Source organism: Myotis daubentonii, chromosome 2 (genome assembly GCF_963259705.1).
Source record: "Myotis daubentonii chromosome 2, mMyoDau2.1, whole genome shotgun sequence".
Classification (NCBI taxonomy): domain Eukaryota; kingdom Metazoa; phylum Chordata; class Mammalia; order Chiroptera; family Vespertilionidae; genus Myotis; species Myotis daubentonii.
This window is the reverse complement of record NC_081841.1, coordinates 4,660,578-4,685,131: the sequence shown is the minus strand read 5'-3', so window position 1 is coordinate 4,685,131 and position 24,554 is coordinate 4,660,578. Positions and strand designations below refer to the sequence as shown.

At 43.5% G+C, this 24,554-nt stretch overlaps 1 protein-coding gene across 2 annotated transcripts; it reads left to right on the top strand.

The window, feature by feature from the left end:
• The first annotated feature begins 227 nt into the window (after positions 1 to 227).
• XRCC6 (X-ray repair cross complementing 6) lies at positions 228 to 23,665 on the top strand. 2 transcript variants are annotated; one of them, XM_059680783.1, is made up of 13 exons: positions 228 to 354; positions 900 to 990; positions 4,756 to 4,868; positions 8,353 to 8,491; positions 8,743 to 8,997; positions 9,629 to 9,812; positions 15,853 to 16,039; positions 17,696 to 17,864; positions 18,754 to 18,915; positions 20,406 to 20,535; positions 20,741 to 20,841; positions 21,007 to 21,120; positions 22,937 to 23,665. In XM_059680783.1, exons 2-13 carry the CDS (start codon positions 915 to 917, stop codon positions 23,131 to 23,133), a joined length of 1,827 nt encoding a protein of 608 aa, XP_059536766.1. In that variant the 5' UTR covers positions 228 to 354; positions 900 to 914; the 3' UTR covers positions 23,134 to 23,665. The 2 variants fall into 2 exon arrangements, with proteins under 2 accessions (XP_059536766.1, XP_059536767.1); XM_059680784.1 differs by lacking the exon at positions 4,756 to 4,868.
• The last annotated feature ends 889 nt before the right edge of the window (positions 23,666 to 24,554 follow it).

Sequence of the window (24,554 nt, the reverse complement as noted above, 5' to 3'; positions counted from 1 at the left end):
CAGCCCCACGCCGCTCGCGCTCCCCGCCCGCCACCGGCAACGACTACTGTGAGGTGACAGAGCCGGGACGAGCGGGGTCCGCGCGGAAGAGGGCCAGGGGCGGGCCGCGCTTCGGCGCATGTGCACGCCATCCTGACCGGCGGAGGGGGCGGGGCTTCGCTGGAGGGGGCGGGGCTTTTGCGGACCGGGTGGAGTTCCATCGCGACCTGTAGGAAAAGCAGCTTGTGGGAGTGGGCGTGTCACTTGACAGGAAAAGTACGCATGTGCGTGATGACGTAGGGCGTTGATTGGAAGAGAGACCCGCGTACCGGCGCCCCACCTTCAGCCCAGGTCGACCTCTTCCTTGCGCTCGAGGTAGGCGGGAAGCGTCCGTGTGTGCGTGTTGCCGGCGGGTCAGGGTTGGCCGGGTCCCCCTCGCCTGGCTGCAGGGCTGCGTCGGCCAGTGGTGTGCGGCCCCTCTGGTTCCCGCTCCTGCCTCCCGGGCAGGTGGCACCCGCGCGGCCTTGGAGGCCCGCCTGCACCTGAGACTCCACTGGGCATGGCCGGCTGAGGACTTGAGGGGGATTTGGGGGCGGAATGAGGACAGATGCGTCCACTAGAGGACCGAGCCTCCTGGAGCGGGAACCCCTCAAGTCCCGACGGTGCCCATGGTGGAACGGAACTTTCACATCCATCAGAGTGGCCACCCTGAGCCCCCGCCTTAAGGGATAACGAAGGCGAGGCTGCTGGAAAGATGCCCACTCACCTCTGGGTCTCGGGGACCGAGAGCTCTCCAGGCAGCAGGATCCAGCGTCCACATTCCTCACGAGTAACCACCGGCCTTTAGAACAGATCTCAAAGGAATTGATATTTTTAGGTTTAAATTTGCTCGGTACTGAACTTAACTTTCTTTCATCTAGTGACCCGTTACCAACATGTCAGGGTGGGAGTCTTTTTACAAAAACGAGGGCGATGAAGAAGAAGAGCAGGAGGAGGGCCCGGAAGCAGGGGGTAGGTGACTGTCACCTGTACCGCTGTGTGTGTGGAAGACCCTTCCTGCCTGTCTGCTGGGCATCCTTTGCTGTCTAATGGCCTACCCTCCTCTCCTGAGGACCTCAGATACCTTTCTCCCTTTGGACTTTGCGGAGCTACCCTAGGCTCTTTCATTCACGGCCAGCTCTAGACTCTGGGGCATTTCTAGCTTGAGCTTTTGCTGGGCGCTGACTGGTAGGTTGCCATCTGTGGAGCTCCAGTAAATGACCCTGAGCAGTGGCATCTTCTGTTACCTTAGATGGCTCAGGTGAGCCTCTTCCTGTTCCAGGAAAGTAGTTTTCTGTTGTTGTTGTTGTTTTTTAATATATTTTATTGATTTTTTTACAGAGAGGAAGGGAGAGGAATAGAGAGTTAGAAACATCGATGAGAGAGAAACATCGATCAGCTGCCTCCTGCATAACCCCTACTGGGGATGTGCCCGCAACCAAGGCACATGCCCTTGACTGGAATCGAACCTGGGACCCTTGAGTCCACAGGCTGACGCTCTATCCACTGAGCCAAACCGGTCAGGGCATGTTGTTGTTTTTTTAATCTTCATGCTAGGTTATGTCTTTGTTGATTTTAGAGAAGAAGAGGGAGAGAGAGAGAGAGAGAGAGAAACAAACATCGATCAATTTGCCTCCCATATGCACCTCAATCAGGCATCGAACCCACACCCGAGGTATGTGCCCTGACCAGAAATCAAACCTGAAGCCTTTCAGTGTACCGGAGGATGCTCCAACCTACTGAGCCGCCTGTCCAGGGCCCAGGAATATAGATTTACTCATCCTAGTACCTCAATACAAAAATGCCTTCCTACAATAATTGCAGCAACCAGAGTAAACATGAGCAACGCAGTTACAGCTGTCATTCCCTTACCATAACCTCCAGGTTTGGGGGTATATGTTCAGCCAACACACTAACACATAGGACAAAGAAAGAGAAATAAGGGATACATGTATCTGTATACTATTTAGTTTAAGTCTGAAAACTTTAAAATGTTTTTATTAAAATTGAGAAACAGGAAATGTTGAAAAAAGAGAATATTTATTATAATCTATATAATCTATCACCCTAACACAACTACTACTAGCATTTTGGCATTTTGCATATTTCCTTCATATACCTTCATTCTGCATATTTCCTAACTACGTACGTATATCTGTTTTTTCTTTGTGTCTGGGTTTTTATATAGTTGTAATCATAGTGCATATACATTAAAATTTATTTTTTATTTTTTTTTTGTTAATCCTCACCTGAGGATATTTTTTCCATTGATTTTTAGAGGGAGTGGAATGGAGGGAAGGAGGGAGAGAGAGAAACAAACATAGATGTAAGAGAGACACATCGATCGGTTACCTCCTGCATGTGCCCTGACCAGGACTAGGGATTGAACCTGCAACCCAAGCACATGCCTTTGACCAGGAATTGAACCTGTAACCCTTCTGGTGTGTGGGCTGATGCTCTAACCACTGAGAACACTGGCCAGGGCTGGATATTTAAATTATTTTCAACTTCTTACTTTAATAAATAACATTGGAGAAAATTTTGCATAAGGGTTTTTTTCATATAATTTTCTTAAGATAGATTTTTTAAAAATATATTTTATTGATTTTTTACAGAAAGGAAGGGAGAGAGATAGAGAATTAGAAACATCAATGAGAGAGAAACATCAGTCAGCTGCCTCCTGCACACCCCCCACTGGGGATGTGCCCGCAACCCAGGTACATGCCCTTGGCCGGAATTGAACCTGGGACCCTTCAGTCCGCAGGCCGACGCTCTATCCACTGAGCCAAACCGGTTTCGGCAAGATAGATTTTTAAGAGGCAGAATTTTCTGGGTCAAGGTGGAATTTTGTTTAAGGCTCTTGACACATGGTCATACTGTTTTAATGAAAGATGGGTAATGAAATTTATTGTATTAAGCAGCAGTGTTACAAAAGGAGACCATCAGACATGAAGAACACAACATCACCCTGATATAACCATGCCAAAACAAAGAAAACCGGCATGTGCTGAGCCTCTCTGCTCCGGGGTAGGACACACGGAGGGCTGTGTTATCTACACCCAAAGAATGCAGTCAGCAAAATCCAGGAGGCGGACAACTGCACACGACACAACATCCTGGTTCTTCGACAAATACATTGTGAGACAAACGATGGAGGGGGTTAGCTAGAGCCCACGGGGCTAGTGTGTAGGAGTGTTTGCTTGGATGAGAAAACTATGAAGAAAAATAAGGAGTGTCCTAGCCGGTTTGGCTCAGTGGACAGAGCTTCGGCTTGTGGACTGAAGGGTTCCGGGTTTGATTCTGGTCAAGGGCACATGCCCGGGTTGTGAGCTCAGTCCCCAGTGGGGGGCACACAGGAGGCAGCCAATCAATGATTCTCATCATTGATGTTTCTGTCCCTCCCTCTCCCTTCCTCTCTGAAATCAATAAAAATACTTTTTTTTTTTTTAAAAAAGGAGAAAAACAAGGAGGTGAAGTCAGGATAGTGGCTGCTCTTGGGAATGTTACTGGATAAATGTGTGGATTTATCCTCCCACTTCTCCATTGCTTGTGGGAGTGGGGTTCTTGGGGTACCACTGATATAAGAATTTCCAGAGGCCCCTATGGGAGGATGAGATATGGTAGAAAGCTTTGTTTTTGTGGAATTACATCGTTGGGCTTATAAAGTCCCATTTCCATTGAGCCCACTTAATACAATAAATTTAATTACCCATCTTTTATTAAAACAATATGACATATGTGTCAAGAGCCTTAAACAAAATTCTACCTTGACCCAGGAAATTCTACCTCTTAAAAACTTATCTTAAGGAAATAATATTTGTCCAAAATTTCTGTTCTAGTGTGAAGCTGGGTCCAGTTTAGCATTAGGCTAGTTGCAATCTATTAATCCATTGTGTGTGGGGTCCACGTGGCTGTGGCCCTTTAGGTGAATGTAGGAATTTGAGAACCCTGCAAGCCAGGAGTCAACTTCAGCAAGCAAGAGCACAAAAGAGCAAGCTCCTTTGTTTAGGAGATTAAATATCTTAAAACTTCCCGAGCTTGCAGTGGTCACACCTCCTCTGGCCAATGACCTGTTCCCAGGTGTGGCTGACAGACAAGCGCCTTACCTGTTTCATCCAGACTTCATTGGTCATGCATTTAAACCGCAGCTTCCTGGCAAAGCTGCACAAATCGCATGCCCATAATATTTGGCCTTCCCTTTGCTCCTTTCCAGTTATTCATAACTAGGTTAAATGACAATGCTATCAGGAGGAGGCTCAGCATTGTAATTGGGAGGGAACATGGAGAGGGCTTCTGGGTGACTGGTAAGATTCACTGTGGGTAGTGGTTTTAAGGGTGTTCATGCTATATAATAAAAGGCTAGTATGCAAATTGTCCCCTTGATGTGGAGTTTGACCAGTTGCGGGGCTGGCCAGCCAACCTCCCATGGCCCCTCCCCCCTGCTCCACCCCTCATCGCTATCCCCCTCCCCCGCACTCCAATTGGGGGCAGGGCTGGCCTGCCAACTGCCCATGGTCCCTCCCCACAGACTGGCCCCGCCCAATAGCGCTGATCGAGGTGGGCCAGCCAGACCCCACCCCTGCACGAATTCATGCACCGGGCCTCTAGTCTTATAATAATTCATCAGGCTATACTTCTGCTTAATGGGCTTTTCTCTATTTGTTCTATTTAAATAATAAACATGATAAATATGAACACAAGGGCAAGCATTTCCTTCCTTTTTTTTCCCCCCTGTAGGAGAATACACATATTCAGGAAGAGATAGTTTGATTTTTTTGGTTGATGCTTCTAGGGCCATGTTTAAATCAGAAGGTGAAGATGAAATGACTCCTTTTGACATGAGCATCCAGGTAAGACTACCTTTTTATTTAAAACAAACAAAACCCCAAAGTATTAACACTACTTTTAAAAATACGGGCTCTGTGTGAAAATTTTGTTTGTGAATGATAAATGGTGGTTAGCCTTCCCGGATGGCTGTGTGTAAAAGTGTGGCAGTGATGGAGAACAGGCCCATCTAATTCTGGGTTTGAACTCCGGACACTAAGAATACGTTGCTCCCACCTTTGGCATTAGCCCTGGTAGTAGAAATGGGCTGCTTCTTCTGTAGAGATGGAAGCAGAGTGGAAGAGAGGACATTCCAGCAATTATTGTATGGAAATGAGTCCTCTTGTAAGTGATATTTGGAAGTTGGGTGTTACCTGTGGTTGAAAAAGATTATTACAACAAAAAGCCAAAAAACCCAATTAAAAAATGGACATAGGACTTGAATAAATATGCCTCTAAAGATATGCAAATAGCCAACAAACAGAAGATTCTGAACATCTTTAGTCATTAAAAAAATGCAGATCAAAACCACAATGAGCTATCTCGCCCACTAGGATGGATATAATTACAAAAAAAAGGAAAATAAGGATGTGGAGAAACTAGAAGCCTCATAGATTGTTAGTGGGAATGTAAAATGGATGCGCTGCTGTGCAAAACAGCTTGGCAGTTCCTCAGAATTCAATATAGAATTACAGTCTGACCCAGCAGTTCTCCCGGGTGCATACCCAACAGAATCGGGTACTCAGATTCTGATTCTGCCACTTAATGAACTGTCTGGTTAATGTTCGAAGAGTTGCCCAACCTTTTGGTATCTGTTTTCTCCTCTGTGAAATGGAGAGAATAATAGTATCTTCCATATCACGTTGTGAGAATTAGTTTGTTTTTTAAAAAATATTTTTTAAACTTAAAAAAAATATTTGTATTGATTTTTAGAGAGAGAGGAAGGGAGAGAGTGAGAGGAACCATTGATTGGCTGCCTCCAGCCCGTGTGCCCTGACTGGGGATAGAACCAGCAACCTTTCTGGTGTATAGAACGACATTCCGACCAACTGAGCAAACTGGCCAGGGCTAGTTTAGTTTTCTAAAATGAGATGTAGTTCACATACCAAAATTAACCTTTCTAAAGTGTACAGTTCGAAGGTATTTAGTCATTCACAATGTTGTGTAACCACCACTTCTGTCTCATTCCAAAACATTTTGAAGTGGATAAACAAAATGCTTATACCTACATCATAATATTACTCAGGCATAAAAAGAAATGAAGAACCTGATACATGCCACAAGGTAAATGGACATGGAAAACATATTAAGTGAAAGAAGCCAGACAAATGAAATGTAGACTAGATAATCCATAGAGAATGCAGGTATGCAGGTTGGTCATTCCTAGGGTCGGGGTGGGGGTGGCTGGGGAGGAATGGGAAGCGATGGTGTAATGGATACGGCGTTTGCTGTGGAGGTGGTGGTCACACAACATTGTAAATTTACTAAATACAACTGAATTGCTCACTTTAAAATGATTAACTTTGTTATATGAATTACACTTCAATTAAAAAGGTCACTTCATAGAAAAGAATTTCTAAACATTTATTGTATATTTCAGGTCTCATATTTTTAGAGTTTGGAACCAAACAAGCTTCTCATGTTCTAATTTGTATACAGGCAGCTCTTGCATTTGGCAGATCAGAATATCTTGGCATTTAATAACAGAATTAATAAAAATCAATCCTTAACTTTAAAGCAGTGGTTTTCAAACTTTAACCTACATCAGAGTCAGCTGCAGGGGCTTGTTAGCATGGACTGCGGGGCTTTACCCCAGATTCTGTGTGTCTAGAGCCAGGACTAAGATTTGGCATTTCCAGCAAGTTCCCAGGTGGTGCTGATGTTGCTGGTTTGGAGGTCACTCTTGGAGGAGTACTGCTTTAACCTTTTTGGGATCACGGCCCTCTCTTTACAATGTGATGAGAACTCTGTCCCTCTCCCCAGAAAGACACACTCACAGTTCTACATGTAGTTTCAAAGGATTTGAGGAACCCTTGATGCCTAAAGAACCCAGAAGAAAATGTAGTATTATGTAGCGAATAAGTGAGACATTCACAGATGAGCATAGTCTGAACGACCGACCAGTCGCTATGACACGCATTGACCACCAGGGGGCAGATGCTCAACGCAGAAGCTGCCCCTGGTGGTCAGTGCGCTCCCACAGCCAACCTCCTGCAGTCCCTCCCCCAGCCAGCCAGCACTGATCAACCCTGATCTGCCAGGCTGAGGGACCCCAACCGTGCACGGATTTGTGCACCAGGCCTCTAGAGCAGGGGGTCCTCAAACTACGGCCTGCGGGCCACATGCAAATACAAATATTGTATTTATTCCCGTTTTATTTTTTTACTTCAAAATAAGATATGTGCAGTGTGCATAGGAATTTGTTCATAGTTTTTTTTTAAACTATAGTCCGGCCCTCCAATGGTCTGAGGGACAGTGAACTGGCCCCCTGTTTAAAAAGTTTGAGGACCCCTGCTCTAGAGTCTCGTGTATTTGATAAGAAGCAATGAAAAAACGTTTTCTGTAATTTGATGTTAGTTTTCTTTTGTGTGTGTTTTTATTTCTTTATAAGAAGGCCTCACCAAATTTTTGTATTTATAGACTGCTCAAAAAATAGATGGAAGTGTTTGTAGAAATGACTACTTGCCTGCAGATTATTGTCAGTGAGTAACACTGTAAGTTCTGCATTTAACGAGAGAATTGCTATGGAGGAAGGCTGCTGAGAAGCTCAGGCAGGACATGGCGGGGTCACCATGCTGGTTTATTCCCCAGCTTTGCAGATTCAGAAACTTAACTTTGTCAGTGTCCCCAGAATTAAACAGGCTGCCAGGACAGACCAACTCTTCAGAGACACCGATTGACCAGGTGCTGACATTAGTTTCAATAGGTAGCTAGACCTCTCCTGGTATACTGATGTTTTTAATTGTGTAATTAAGCAAATTGTATTGTAGAAAATGCTGTTAGTAGTTATGACTTTTTTTCAGGTCACATATACTTATTGTTAGCTTAAACCTTTTATACAAATAATTATTTTATAAATGTAAATTCTGTTTCTTAGTATCAAGCTACTTGAGGAAAGGTCAGTGGCCTGACCAAAACCCAGCCAGTTAGTGTGTGACATCAGTGAGACTAATACCCAGGTTTTCTGATTCCATTACTGGGCTTTTCCCATATAGCAGTTTCCTCCCTGAGTATATGCATGTCTTAAATTTCTGATTTCTTATGGTAAGGACGGCTTATACTTCTATTATATACTTACTGCACTCTGCTTTTTGTTATAGTGTAATATATCTGCCCATCACTCTCGCTTATTCATGGATTTCCTGAAGGTAGAGGTCATACCTTATTCTAATGCCATGTATACATTCAGCAAATATATATCAAGCACCAATATGTGCCAGGCACTTACGGAGTTTAAGTTTAGTGGTAAGTAGTTAAACATTAATTGGATTTTTGTTTTTATTTTTCCAGTGTATCCAGAGTGTGTACACCAGTAAAATCATAAGCAGTGATCGAGATCTCTTGGCAGTGGTGTTCTATGGTACCAAGAAGGACAAAAACTCAGTGAATTTCAAAAATATTTATGTCTTACAGGAGCTGGATAATCCAGGTCAGTGTTTCTAAGATGAACTTTTTCCCTTACATGTTTTCCCTGAACAAAGAGATGTGGAGAAGGCAGCAGATGACACCTTGACTAAGAGTATGCTTTCCTGCACTAGGGGGCTCTTCTTAGGATGTGGACTTTTGCTGTATGGGTTAAACAGCGCGGTGACAAATGGACCTTAGGCCCTTCCATTGGTCTTGTCAAGGTGTCCACTGACACTGACTTTTCTGCCCATTTGACTCCCTGTCTCTGATCAGGTGCTAAACGAGTGTTAGAGCTCGCGCAGTTTAAGGGGCAGCAGGGACAGAAACATTTCCAAGACCTGATCGGCTATGGATGTGACTACTCACTAAGTGAAGTGCTGTGGGTCTGTGCCAACCTCTTTAGCGATGTCCAGTTCAAGATGAGCCATAAGAGGATCATGCTGTTCACCAATGAAGATGACCCCCATGGCAATGACAGTGCCAAAGCCAGCCGGGCCAGGACCAAAGCTGGGGATCTCCGTGACACAGGTCGGTATTTCCCCCATTCTTTTAAATTGGCACTTAATTTTATTGCTTCTGTATAGCTGATGTCAAACATTTGCTTTTCACCATTCAGAGTAAAATGAAAGAATAACATGCAGCTGGAGGAGACCCTTGTGTAACATTCCCAGTGAAAATGGGCAGGCCATTAGCAGTCTAAAGGACTCTACTGGAGCAAGATTTTCTTGATTTTAATGCTACTGTGAATGACAGTTATTTGAATATGTTGTCTGAAGTCATTATACAGCTGGCTCCCTTAGCCACTTTCTCTAATTCCCAAAATGTTAATAATCAGCCTAGTTCTTTGGGATCTTTATTTATTTATTATTTTCAATTTTTTTATTGATTTCAGAGACAGGAAGGGAGAGGGAGAGATAGAAACATCAATGATGAGAGAGAATCTTTGATTGGCTGCCTCCCTCAGGCCCCCTTACTGGAAATTGAGCCCTCAAACCTGACCAGGAATCGAACCGTGACCTTCTGGTTCAAAGGTCAACGCTCAATCATTGAGCCACACCAGCCAGGCTCTTTGGGATCTTTAAAAAGCATATTTGAACTTAACTGCAAAAATGTCTTGCTGAAAATTGTTTCCCCTCACTTGTGTCTGTCCTTGCCCCAGGTATCTTTCTTGACTTGATGCACCTGAAGAAACGTGGAGGCTTTGACATATCCTTATTCTACAGAGATGTCATCAGCACAGCAGAGGATGAGGACCTAGGGGTTCACTTCAAGGAGTCGAGCAAGCTAGAAGACCTGTTGAGGAAGGTCCGAGCCAAGGAGACCAGGAAGCGCCCACTCAGCAGGTGGGCACTGAGCCTGCGCCAACTGGCCCTAAGTCCTCTAACATCGTCAGTAACGCATAGCTTTGATCTCCCTGGCTACTTAACTCTGGGCGTGCCTCTGCCTCACTGTGTCCTCTAAAACAGTGGTCGCCAACTGGTGGTCCATGAGGTCCATAAGGTTGGCAACCGCTGCTCTAAAAAACGTGCTTGATTTTAGGATAGCGTAAGTTATTTGCTTTTCTTCCCTTGAAAGAGCTGGTATATTTTTTCAAAATAATGCAGCCCCTGCCCTGACCGGCGTGCCTCAGTGGTTAGAATGTCAGTCCCTGTACTGAAGTCTTAGGTTTGATTCTCACTCAAAGGCACATACCTGGGTTGCAGGTTCAATTGATATGTCTCTTCACATGGATGTTTCTCTCTCCCTTCCTCTCTTCCACTCTCTCTAAAAGTCAATGGAAAAAATATCATCAGGTGAGAATTAACAAAAAATAACACAGCCCCCCACTTTCTTGGGGTAAACAGTTGAGGCCTAACAGTATCCTCAGTTGCGCTCACTAGTTTATCGCCTGTTTTCTTCTCTGTAAATTGGGGCTAACAATAGTACCTGGTATAGAGCAAACACTCAATAGATGTTAGTTGTTAGCATTGTTAAAATTCTGTTATTCTGATTTCTTATAAACTTGAGACCAATAGGAACCAGATAGTTAGATTGTCATCTTTTCTTTTTTTTTTTTTGGTTTTGTTAATCCTCACGCAAGGATATCTTTTCCGTTGATTTCTTAGAGAGAGTGGGAGGGAGGGAAGGAGGGGGGGAGAGAGAGTGAAAGGGAAAGAGAGAGAGAGAGAGAGAAAAGCATTGATGTGAGAGAAACACATCGACTGGTTGCTTCCTGCGTGCCTCCAGATTGGGAACTGAACCCAAAACCCTTTGGTGCCCAGGCCAATGCTCTAACCACTGAGCGCACTGGTCAGGGCAGATTATCTCACTCTCTCTTTTTTTTTTAAAATATATTTTATTGATTTTTTACAGAGAGGAAGGGAGAGGGATAGAGAATTAGAAACATCAATCAGCTGCCTCCTGCACACTCCCTACTGGGGATGTGCCCACAACCAAGGTACATGCCCTTGACCGGAATCGAACCTGGGACCCTTGAGTCCGCAGGCTGACGCTCTATCCACTGAGCCAAACCGGTTAGGGCAGATTATCTCTTTTTAGAGAACTTTGGCATTGGAATCCTAAGGGCGCCTTGGCATTTCTTAAGAGCATCAGGCTTTCATTTTTGACTAGTTTCCTCAATACAGAGGAATATGACCATTGGCGGTTTCTGAGCAGTTTTCAAGGAATTCTTGGTATGCTACTAGAGCAGTGGTTCTCAAACTTCCTAATGCCACGACCCTTTAATACAGTTCCTCATGTTGTGGTGACCCCCAACCATAAAATTATTTTCATTGCTACTTCATAACTGTAATTTTGCTACTGTTATGAATTGTAATGTAAATACCTGATATGCAGGATGTATTTTCATTGTTACAGATTGAACATAATTAAAGCATAGTGATTCATCACAAAAACAGTATGTAATTATATATGTGTTTTCCGATGGTCTTAGGCGACCCCTGTGAAAGGGTCATTCGACCCCCAAAGGGGTCGCGACCCACAGGTTGAGAACCGATGTGCTAGAGGATGCATGGCATTGTAAGGAGCCACGACCCCACTCATTGCCGCAGTCGTAGTGTTGTCATTGCTATCCTTTCCCCCTAGGAACTGCTTCTCTTTCCTCAAGCCCCTGTTACCTCTTCCTCCTTTCTGAAATGACGGCATGTTGTTACCACAATTTGGAAACCTACTACAGCAAGCATGTCAAACTTGTGGCCTGCGGGATATCTGCCTCCTTTATTTGGCTCAGGTTAGCCTTTGAGTTTGACATGCTGGTACTACACATTTTGGTGAGGATGCATAAATTAAAGGGAGATTGCTTGGATTCTAGTTCTGGCCCCTCTGCTGTGTGGCCCGAGGCGAGGCATGTAACTTCTCTGAGCCTCAGTAAAATGGGAGCAAAACTGAGAGCTCCTTATAGGATTGCTGTGATCATTAAATGGAATAACCTAGGCACAGTGCTTGGCACATGGTAATTATTTATAAGTGTTAGCTATTCTTACTACTTTGTGGTAGAGTCATTATAGGATACTTGGTATGACTAATACACTGGAGCTGTTTGAGGACTAATAATGCTTTAGGCTGAAGACCTAGAAAATTATTACACTTGTTCTTGCTATAACCAAATAGTAAAATTACTTTATTGTATGTTTATTGGGTGCCAGGCATATCTTAAATTCTTTGTGAATATATTAATTAACTTATTTAATCTTTAATGACAATCCTTTGAAATAGATTGAAACCTACCCATTAATAACACTTATTAACCTTAAGACATTTCAGATGAAGTTAAACATATCAAGCAGCTTGTTTTGCACTGTGAGCTTCCATATTTTCCTTGACAAGTTATGACATAAGTCATGAGGTTGTAAACTATGATGTTATACTGTAACTTTTAAAAAATATATATTTATTGATTTCAGAGAGGAAGGGAGAGAGGAAGAGAGATAGGAACATCAATGATGAGAGAGAATCATGGATTGGCTGCCTCCTGCACGCTCCACGTTGGGAATCGAACCAGGATCTCCTAGTTCATAGGTCGGGCTATAACTTTATCTTACCTCAGAGTTATGATATTTTCAAGGTCGAAAGGTACCTTAATACATAAATGTGAAAATTTAAGACTGGGTATGGGGAGTAATGGATTTGATAGAAATAGAACCAAGGTAACTTGAAGCCTGAGGTCTGAGTGGACCATATTGGCCAATGCTCTTTCCCAGGACACTAAAATTCAGAGGACACAGCAATTTTAAAAAATTCCTTTGAAGATGGTGCAGTTTTTTTAATTGGTTACATTTATTGTCAGCAGCCTTTAGACAACTGAGTTTAACTGAGTCAGCCAGAATAATTTAAACTAGGAAGCCACCAAATGGTTGGTGTTGTTAGTAATGCCATCTGTTACTAGTACTCACGATACATTACCAAATTGATCTGGACGCATAATAGCTGCTTGCTCCAGGAGCCAACACTTCCAGTTAGGGCTCTGTCCCAAAGCAGTGTTCTTCCCACCGTGTGAACCAATATACCTTTGAACTAGTTGTAACTTGTTTAAATATGTTCTCTTCTCTAAAATCAATACTCCAGCCGAATCGGTTTGGCTCAGTGGATAGAGCGTCGGCCTGTGGACTCAAGGGCCCCAGGTTCGATTCCGGTCAAGGGCATGTACCTTGGTTGCCGGCAAATCCCCACTGGGGGGCGTGCAGGAGGCAGCTGATCGATCTCTCTCATTGATGTTTCTGACTCTCTGTCCCTCTCCCTTCTTCTCTGTAAAAAATCAATAAAATGTATTTTAAAAAAAAATAAAATCAATACTCCTAAACATTCCACTACAGTAAAGATTGGGTTATTAATCTGATTCTCTCCTCCTTTTTGATAAAGATCTCTAAAGCCATAAATTTCCTTTGAACACTTTTTAGCTGCATCCTGTATCTTTTGATATGTTGTATTTTCACTTTTTTAAAAAATATATTTTTATTGATTTCAGAGAGGAAGGGAAAGGGAGAGAGAGATAGAAACATCAGTGATGAGAGAGAATCATTGATTGGCTGCCTCCTGCACACCTCCAACTGGGGATCGAGCCCATAACCCAGGCATGTGCCCTTGACTGGAATCAAACCTGGAACCCTTCAGTCCGCAGGCCAATGCTCTATCCACTGAGCCAAACCAGCTAGGGCTGTATTTTCACTTTCATTTAATTCAAAATAATTTTAAAATTTCCCTGTGAATTTATCTTTGACCTCCTGGATTATTTAGAAGTGTATTGTTTAATTTCCAAACATTTGAGGTTTTCCCAGAATTCTTTCTATGGTAGATCTCTAACTTAGTTCCATTTTGGTTAAAGAGCATACTTGATATGATTTCAGTCTTTTTGGATGTATTTAGATTTGTTTTGTGGAAGCATATGGTCTGTCCTAGAGAATGTTCCACGTGTGCTTGAAAAGAATGCATAACATGGGTTATTTTTGTGTTGTGCCTTTTTTACAATATCATGTAGTAAATATTTTGCACATCGTCATTACTATAGAAACATTTCTAGAGGTCCTATTGCTTCTTACAATGTTGGTATGAATATTCTGGAGTAATATGTCATAATAGATACGTATACGAGTGTTGAATCAGACATACCAGAGTTTGAACACCAGTTTTTATTACTTGTCTGCCCTTAAACAAGTTAGGTAACATCTCTGAGCCTCAATGCTTTCCTCTGTAAAAAGGACTATAATAGGTTTATGAGTGGCAAACAATAGAAACAGACTCTTTTTTTTTTTTTTTATTGCTTAAAGTATTACAAAGGGTATTACATATGTATCCATTTTATCCCCCCGCCCTAGACAGTCCCCTAGCCTCCCCTATCACCCAGTGTCTTATGTCCATTGGTTATGCTTATATGCATGCATACAAGTCCTTTAGTTGATCTCTTACCCCCCTACCTCCTGCCCCCCAACCCTCCCCGGCCTTCCCGCTGCAGTTTGACAATCTGTTTGAGGCAGCTCTGCCTCTGTATCTATTATTGTTCAAAAGTTTATAATGGTCTCTATTGTCCATGAATGAGTGAGATCATGTGGTATTTTTCCTTTATTGACTGGCTTATTTCACTTAGCATAATGCTCTCCAGTTCCATCCATGACGTTGCAAATGGTAAGAGTTCCTTCCTTTTTACAGCAGCATAGTATTCCATCGTGTAGATGTACCACAGTTTTCTAATCCATTCATCTACTGATGGGCACTTAGGCTGTAGAAACAGACTCTTGATTAATGTCAGTATAATCAAGCAAAATTCTGAACAGGGTGGGGAGTGTAGGAACCCGAGTGGCACCAGGAATCTAGGTGGCAAGAACTAATGACAGTGCCTTCTAGGTGCTACTTTCAGAAAGCATCCCTCCCTCCATGTCCTCCTTTGGTCACTGCTTAGGACCCAGACTCTCAAGAGAATAGGTGCGATGGCTTGAGTCTGGGTCAGATATATCCACCACTTGACCAGGGGAGGACACAGCACTTTGATTAACATTCCCCCAAATCTGCAGTGGGGGAAGGGTGGTTCCCAAAGAAAAACTGGGGTTTCATTGTTAAAAAGGGGGGGAAGGGGTACTAGATAAGCAGAAACAACAGATAATCAACACAGTACTTGTAGGGTTATTATGACAATGAATAGCTGTAAAGGGGTTGGAATAGTACTGAACTCAGTAAAAGTAATCATTTTTATTACAGTACATTCTTTTTTTCATATAAGCTTATTCAATAATTATTTTTTAAAAATCGATTTCAGAGGAAGGGAGAGGGAGGGAGAGATAGAAAATCAATGATGAGAGGGAATCATCAATCAGCTGCCTTCTCTATGCCTCCCACTGAGGGCGCAACCCAGGCATGTGCCCTGACCTGGAATCGAACTGCGACCTCTTGGCTCATGGGCCGACACTCAACCACTGAGCCACATAGGTTAGGCAGTATATTCTTTATCATTATTTTACAGAGTTAATATATTCTGAAACTAATTTTTGTGGCATAGACCCTGAGATAGTATCACAGCAAACTCCATTGTATTATTAAAATGAGTTATATTTATATTCTAAGAGCTCATTTAGAATATAAGAGAGAGTAACACAATTTAAGTCTTGGGTGCCACTGTGGAATTTAGATAGGAAAGTATAATCTTTTAGTCCAGTGGTTCTCAACCTGTGGGTCGCTACCCCTTTGGCAGTCGAACGACCCTTTCACAGGGGTCGCCTAAGACCATCCTGCATATCAGATATTTACATTATGATTCATAACAGCAACATTACAGTTATGAAGTAGCAATGAAAATAATTTTATGGTTGGGTCGCAACATGAGGAACTGTATTTAAAGGGCCAGAAGGTTGAGAACCACTGTTTTAGTTTATGCTTTTTTATTTTTCTGTCCTCCAGGTTGAAGTTTAAGCTCAACAAAGATACAGCATTCACTGTTGGCATTTATAATATGGTCCAGAAGGCTCACAAACCTCCTCCAATTAGGCTTTATCGGGAAACAAATGAACCAGTGAAAACCAAGACTCGGACATTCAATGTAAATACAGGCAGTTTGCTTCTGCCAAGTGACACCAAGAGATCTCAGGTAGGCCTGCCCAGTGACTGAATTTTGTCTCATTGAGGAGTTCACAGGGAGGGAGACAGTGATCAGCCTAACCTGATAACTTTCATGTGCGCATCTTTCTAGCCAAGTTGTTACAACAACATCATTACTCCTTGAAACTGTGGCATCTAGATCAGAGATACCACGAGAGCTAGGAAGTTAGAGCCAGTGTTTGAAAGAGACATCAGTGAAAACTTTAGCTCTTGCCCTGGCTGGTGTGGCTCAGTTGGCTGAGTGCTATCCCATGCACCACAAGTTGTCCGCTGGATTCCGGTCAAAGGCACATGCCCAGGTCTCAGGTTTGATCCTCGGTAGAGGGCGTGCAGGAGGCAGCGGATTGATGTTTCACTCTCATATTGATGTTTCTCTCTCTTTCCCTCTCCCTTTCTCTCTAAAATTCAATACACAATTTTTTTCCCCCCAAGAAAACTAGCCCTTGATCACTCAGCACAGGATAGGCTGTATCTTACAGTCTAATTCCTTGTTCAGGTATAATAGCAGAAAATGCCTATAGTCAACTAGGGAGATGGGGAGTTAGGGAAAATGTGTTAGGTGTCAAGTGCTTTTTAAAATTTTTGATTTTTTTTTAGGGAGAGATTTTCCCCCCCCTCATTTCTCCTGTGTTTTGAAATGATACACATAGGCCTTATTTATTTATCTATTTATTTATAAATATATTTATTGATTTCAGAGAGGAAGGAAGAGGGAGAGAGAGATAGAAACATCAATGATGAGAGAGAATCATTGATCAGCTGCCTCCTGCACGCCCCCCACTGGGGATCGACCCCACAACCCTGGCATATGCCCTGACCGAAAATCAAACCCGGGATCTCCTGGTTCCTTGGTCGACACTCAACCACTGAGCCACGCTGGTCGGGCCCTTCTTTCTCTCTTTTAAATCCTCACCTGAGAACATGCTTAGAGAGAAGGAGAGAGAGAGAGGCAAACATTGATCAGTTGCCTTCCATATGCCCTGCCCAGGAATCGAACCCACAGCCTTTCTGAGCATGAGACAATGCGCAATGAACTGAGCCACACTGGCCAGGCCTGAGTTTCTTGATCCAATGTCCCTAAAGAAAACCTCCAGGGCTCTGTTTTTCATAAAACCCAAATTTGACTCTAACAGAGTAACTTCTGTAACTAATCACATATCTAGGATCACAACACAAACATTGAAGTGTGTGTATCTGCCTCCCACTACCTGAGACTCAGCCACTGCCTGACTTAAATGTGTGTGGTTCGACACCCTTTGTGTGTCAGGGATGAGTGCCCAGTACATGTAAAATGAGGGAAAGAATGAATGCTTGAAGAGCGTGGTCTTTGGCCCCAGACAGAGCTGGTTGAAGCTTAATTCAGTTGTATAACCTGGAGCAAGTTACCAACCATTGAGCCTCAGGCCCCTTATCTGTAAAACAGTTTTAACATCTCCCACCAAGGATTATTACAGAGGATGGCAAACTCAAAGGGCCTGCCGGGCACTTGGTAAATGTTAATTTCTCGTGGTGGGGGTGATGCCCCCGGTGAGCCATACTCCTGCTCCGTAGAAGAAAGCTGGCTTTGACTCGCCAGCGTCATGTGGCAACTATTTGGAATCTCCAACAGCCTGTCTGTGTGGCCCTTCCTGTTTCCCGCCTTTAGATCTATGGGAGCCGTCAGATTGTGCTAGAGAAAGAGGAGACGGAACAGCTAAAACGGTTTGATGAACCAGGTTTGGTTCTCATTGGTTTCAAGCCCTTGCTAATGCTGAAGAAGCACCATTACGTGAGGCCCTCCCTGTTCGTGTACCCCGAGGAGTCCCTGATTAATGGTAAGTGGCACAGACCAAAGGTAAATGACTGAGTAGCACAGAAAGCAACTTGCAGAGCTGCATTTCCTAAAGAGGTGCTGAATGGAAACTGCATAGAGTGTATTACTGGGGTAATTAAACATACATATATATGTATATATACATACACAGTATATGTTTAAATATGTTTTTATTGATTTCAGAGAAGAAGGGAGAGGGAGAGAGAGAGAGAAACATCAATGATGAGAATCATTGATTAGCTGCCTCCCGCATGCCTCCTACTGGGGATCGAGCCTGCAACCTGGGCATATGCCCTGATCGGGAATTGAACCGATGATCTCTTGGTTCCTGGGTCAAAGCTCAACCACTGAGCCACATCACTTGGGCTTACTGAGGTATTCTGAAAGTGTTTCATGTGCAAATAAATTTTGGAAATGTGGGACTAAACTAAAAGAAGCTTCTTTAGGACCTATGAGATGCCAATATGCATTATGAATATCCAGGAGGGGTGTGGAATTAGCATTTTAAAAACTTACTTCCTTCTTTGAGGCATCAGATAGACAGTTTGAAAAACAAACAAACCACAAAACAAACTTTTTCCCTAATGTTGGCAATTAAAGATGGTATTAACTCAGGCATTGGGTTTATTTTACTGTCTTCTAGACCTATATTCTGTGCTATAGCTAATGAACCCCCTGATTTGACTGATTGATTTTCATCAATAACTGGGGCTATGTCATTAACCTAAAGAAAGTAAAAGTGAACTGACATTAATAATTCACATTTGAGGCATCCATTCTCATCCTTTCCCCTCAGCTCTGGATCCATCACCCCTTACCCATTGAAGTATCATAAACACTTTGAAGAAAGTGGAAGAAAAATTACCCCTAAAGGGATGTTTGTTTTGCAGGGAGCTCAACCCTGTTCAGTGCTCTCCTCACCAAGTGTCTGGAGAAGGAAGTGGTGGCAGTGTGCAGATACACCCCCCGCCAGAACATCCCCCCTTATTTTGTGGCCTTGATGCCACAGGAGGAGGAGCTGGATGACCAGAAAATCCAAGTGACTCCCCCAGGTATGTGGCAGAGAGATTTTCCGGGCTTCTGAACCTTGTCAGGCTTTGGAATCCCCCATGGGATTTGTGGTACCAGAGTCGCCAGGAATGGGAACTGGGAAGTGTGTGTATTTTTAAGGTTTCACAGGTGAGTCTGATGAGTAGCACAGAAACTAAATGTGGTTGTACAGTGCCCAGCACGTACTGTCAAGCAAGGCAGCTCTCCGACCAATGATTCTCTCCCATCATTGATGTTTCAATCTTTCTCTTCCTCTCCCTTCCTCTCTGAAAAAAAAGAAAAGAAAAAGGAACATCAATGATGAGGAAGGAACATCGATTGGCTGTCTCTTGCACGTCCCTACTGGGTATCGAGCCCACAACCTGGCATGTGCTCTAACTAGGAATCAAACCGTGACCTCTTGGTTTATGGGTCGATGCTCAACCACTGAGCCACACTGGCCGGGGAACCCAGTTTCTCCTTTTCCAGCTGGCTCTGGGTGAGGCTCTGTTGAGAGTAGGTGTTAGAAGGAGATAACAGGGCAGAGGAGGGCGAGGGGACTTGCTCCTTCCTCTTGCCCAGTGCTATTGGCATTGCCTGCAAGGGCACTTCCCAGGGCAGCAGCTTGGCTCCAGTCTCCGGATTTTTCAGTCTTTCTAGAACCAACCAGTGAGTGGAACAAGATCAGCCTGATTGCCCTCGCTTCTTCCCTTTCAGCATGTGGTGGAGGGTGAGGAAATAAAGAGGGGGCTCAGAGGGGGCCTGATGGAGCTGGGACTTAGTCCTTAGGGAGCGGGCACTGTCCAGCTGGCTCTAGTGTATCAGAAAAGTTGGAGGTGGGACCAGCTGCTGCCGCCAGGTAAAGAGCCCTGGCGGTGATAGGAACAGGAAGTATATGGAGGAGCACTCCTGCCTTGGGGTTGCCCTCTTGAGGAGTGTGTTAGGCAGATGCTATCAGAAATTAGCTGGTAAAGGGAAAATGGGGCTGGCAGGGTCGCAGCCCCAGCATCACAGGAGACAGAAGGGTGAGTTTGGCCCTGGCCACGTAGCTCACTTGATTAGAGCATCCTCTTGATGCACCAAGGTTATGGGTTCAGTCCCTGGTCAGGGCACCTACAGGAATCAGCTGATGGATGGGATAACAAATCGATGTTTCTCTTTATCTATTTATTTTTTGAAAGTGAAATGTTTTAATTATTCCAATTAAAATCCAACAAATATTGTCAGATTATATATATTTTAAAAAACATGCTACTTATAAGAAATAAACCTCAAATATAAAAAAGGGAAGAACAAAAGAATATACCAAAAAAATGCTGCCAACAAAAATATGTTGAGGTAGTTACATTAGGATCAGATAAGGTAAGCTTTAAAGCAAAATATTTCACTAGGTATAATGTGTTTCTCTCTCTTTAAAAAGACGGGTGAATTTGGAGCTGAGGGACAAATGACAACTCAGTCACTGAAACCTTTTGTTAAGTCAAGTCTCAGAAATCTTATCTCTTTTCTTCAGGCTTCCATCTTGTCTTCTTACCCTATGCTGACGATAAACGGAAGGTGCCCTTTACTGAAAAAGTCGTGGCAAACCCAGAGCAGGTCGACAAGATGAAGGCTATTGTTCAGAAGCTCCGCTTCAAATACAGGTGAGTAGTGGGTCGATCACTGGCTTGCTTCTGGAACTGCCTTCTGAGTTGAAAGTCCCTTTTTTTTAATCCTCACCTGAGGATATGTTTTCTCAGCTGACCTGGGACCTGCACTGAGTTGGGTTAATTTAATTTTATTATTTTTAACATGTTTACATTTTTATTTTAAAATTTACTTGTGTTTCCATTACGATGATTTTAACAGAAGTGACAGCTTTGAGAACCCAGTGCTGCAGCAGCACTTCAGGAACCTGGAGGCCTTGGCTTTGGATTTGACGGAGCCCGAACAAGCAGAAGATCTGACGTGTAAGAAGGCGCCACTGAGAGAGGCGTCTTGTCCGGGGAGGCTTTCTGCTCGATCTCGCTCTGGACAGTAATGTGGATGTATTTCCTAGCGCCCTCTTGAGACTTAACCTGGTTGTCCCTAACCCTACCTCACCAGGCCATTTTTCCTATGTTTTGATTTTCTAGTGCCGAAGGTTGAAGCAATGGATGAAAGACTGGGTTCCCTCGTGGAGGAGTTTAAGGAGCTTGTCTACCCACCAGATTACAACCCTGAGGGGAAAGTTCCCAAGCGAAAACAAGGTGAGAGCTGGGTATGGACATCATGTGGGTTATTTCCAAAAGTTGTCCTATGGTCCTACTGCAGAGAATAATGACCCTTCCGAAGTTCCTATATAAACTTACATATTTACATATACAAAGGCATGCTTCAGCATAAGTGGAATAGTATTCACATTGTTTCTAGTTTATTGTGTCACTCAGCTGTATATGTTCAACAGTTATTTTTTTTATTTTTATTTTTTTTAAATATATTTTATTGATTTTTTTACAGAGAGGAAGGGAGAAAGAGAGGGATAGAGAGGTAGAAACATCGATGAGAGAGAAACATCGATTCAGCTGCCTCCTGCACACTCCCCACTGGGGATGTGCCTGCAACCAAGGTACATGCCTTTGACGGGAATCGAACCCGGGACCCTTCAGTCCACAGGCCGACGCTCTATCCACTGAGCCAAACCGGTCAGGGCTCAACAGTTATTTTTATCCATATTTACTTTTCTACCTCATTTAAAAAAATAAGACAATAGCCGTGGCCGGTGTTTCTGAGTGGTTAGAACATCAGCCCACACACCAAAGGGTTTCGGGTTCAATTCCCAGTTAAGGGCAAAGCCTAGGTTGCAGGTTTGATCCCTAGCCCCAGTCAGGGTGCAAGCAGAAGGCAACCAGTTAATGTCTCTCTCACATCAATGTTTCTCTCTCTCTTCCCCCATTCCCACCTTTCCACTCTCTCTAAAAATCAATGAGGGAGCCCAGCCAGCATGGCTCAGTGGTTGAGCATCGACCTGTGAAACTAGTAGGTCACGGTTTGATTCTTGGTCAGGGAACATGCCCGGGTTGTGGGCTCTATCCCCAGTAGAGGGCATGCAGGAAGCAGCTGGTCAACGATTCTCTCTCATCGATGTTTCTATCTCTCTATCCCTCTCTACCTTCTCCCAAATCAATAAAAATATAGTTTAAAAAATCAGTAGGGGAAAAATATGAAATAAATATGTAAAAAACAAAAAACAAAAAATAAGGCTATATAGTGCTTCATTAGACAGATGTGCTAGTTTATTCAGCCAGCCCTTTATTGATGGATATGCTGCAGTGAACATGGACCACCATCATGTACTTGTGTGAACAGATCTATAGGATAAATTCTTAGCACTGTAATTGCTGGTTCAGGTTGTAAACATTTCAAGTTTTGATAAGAATTGCCAGTTTGCCTCTGAAAAGTGATAGCTTATACCCTGTCCAAGAAGGGGGATGGGTGTGTTTCCCTACACTCTCACCAGTCCTGGACTTTATATACTATTTTTAAATTTTCACAAAAAGTAAGAGGGGAAATTCTATCCAGTTTTGATTTGCAATTCTCCAATTATGATGAAATGTAGTTTTCTTGGCCTTTTTAGGGTCGGTGCGGCAGTGGGCTTTATCCTTTCTGCATCAGAAGCGCCTCTAGCGCCGTGGGAACAGAGCTCTTCACACCTGTGCATGCACTGGTGCTGTGCTTGTTTATCTCGCTCAGCCTGCACATGGTCCCGTGGTACTTACTTGGTCTTTGGAAATGCTTTTGGCAGGAGAGAGGGAGGGAATGAATACCTGCTCATTTAGATGAGACCAGTTTGGGGTAAACTGATGGCACTCAGAGTACTCTTAACCCCCTCCTAGGTTGATAGTTTTGATTTTATGCTTGAATGAAGCTGCCTTATCGAGGCACTATCTCCCCAGAGTGTTCTAAGTGGGCATGATGGCTTATGGAAAATGTCTGACTGCAGTCCAGATCATGTGAGGTCCTATGCGTGTAGTTGGGATGCCACTGGTAGCATTTCCAATCACTCCCTCCCGACCTTTCCCCCAGATGATGAAGGTGCTGGAAGCAAAAGGCCCAAGATGGAGTTGTCGGAAGAGGAACTGAAGGCCCATGTCAGCAAGGGCACGCTGGGTAAGCTCACTGTGCCCGTGCTGAAGGAAGCCTGCAGGGTGTATGGACTGAGGGGCGGGATGAGGAAGCAGGAGCTGCTGGATGCGCTCACCAAGCACTTCCAGAAGGACTGAGTGACACCCTCCAGCCGCCACCCTTCCGCCCTGGAGCCAGGCTGCCTGACAAGCCAGAACTTTACATTTATGAGACTTTCTGTTGCTAAGGAGGAAAAGTAGTCCTCCCACTTTGTTGTGCCTTATTCTGACTGAATAGAGCCCTAATTTTGTACTAAATGCTGTTCTTTAGTGTGAAAGAAACGTGTGTCTTGCATCCAAAGATCATTTGCTATTGGCTATTAGCTGAATTTTCTCACATCATCACAATGGGAACGAAATGAACACCAGTGAAGGTAGGGACAATGTGATGATTAAGGACAGATGAGCAGATTTCAGGAATGACAAGCCCCAGCAAGATCCTGTCCTCTCCTCTTTTCCTCTAATTGTGTCCTATTAACCACTAGCGTGCCGGGGAGTGCTGGGAGTGCTATCGCACTCCTCTTGCAGTGTCCAGTTCTAAGTATGCTTTTATTAGTGATGATATTGCTAAATATATCAATTCTTGCTATGAAGATGACGATTTTGTGGAAGATATTGAATATGTAACTTCGTTTACTTGCATTTCATAATTTTTTTCCTAAACTGCTGTAAAATCAGCAAAAATTCCTTGGCAATTTTAGCATAGTTCCTAGGATATTGGTTGGCACTCAAAGGGTTAAGACCTAAAGGCCAGATTTCAGAAGCAATAAGAATGTAACATTTCTAATACTGTTACCATTTGCTTCCTGAGTAAATAGCACTCCCCCACCTCCCATGTTGCATTCCTTTTAATGTGACATTCAAATGTATGAAGATAGTTTCTGTTGCCCCAAGAATTTGGGTTCCAGTGTAAGTGAAATCAGTTCTTACTTTTCAGGGGAGCTGTAGTAAAGCAAATTCGCGATGAGGGAGAGGTCCTAGTATTAGGAGGGGAAGAGGGGAACCTCTCCCTCCCCTCCCCCACCCCTCCGCCATCCTCCCTGTTTCTTTCCTGCTCTCTCTGCTATTGCTTTTGAAAAATTAGCTTGAGAGAAGGAAGAAAAACATCTGCAAGAATTTGTGTCCTCTGAGGATGGCTTGAGGTTCAGAGTTTGTAGGGCCTGTCTCTCAGGATTAGCGTGCGCCTCTCATGAGCGTGTAGGAGGGTCAGATTACTCTTGTGAGAGATTTTCAGTTTTGGGTTTTGCTCTGAGCTTTATAACGTCAATTTGGGATTTAAGGTAATGGAAATGTAGTTTAGTACTTAACAATACTACAAATGAATCATCTTTTTCACAAGGTCATCATCGTAAATGTAAAAATATTCCTTAATCACAGGTCCTCTTAAGAAATTGGTTTTAGGAAACTTATTCTAAAATAGAAGTTCCTGACCAGTGTTCATCAGGGCCCCTTGAGACCTAGTGAAAGCCATTGGATTCTCTCCAAAATAAACTGTATACGCAAAATTTTCAACCTATTTC

Bases quoted from the DNA above. Each gene is read 5' to 3' on its own strand.
- XRCC6 (XM_059680783.1), top strand. From the start codon at position 915: ATGTCAGGGTGGGAGTCTTTTTACAAAAACGAGGGCGATGAAGAAGAA. The intron at 991-4,755 runs GTAGGTGACTGT...TCCCCCCTGTAG, and splicing joins GGAGGGCCCGGAAGCAGGGG to GAGAATACACATATTCAGGA. The intron at 8,492-8,742 runs GTCAGTGTTTCT...GTCTCTGATCAG, and splicing joins ACAGGAGCTGGATAATCCAG to GTGCTAAACGAGTGTTAGAG.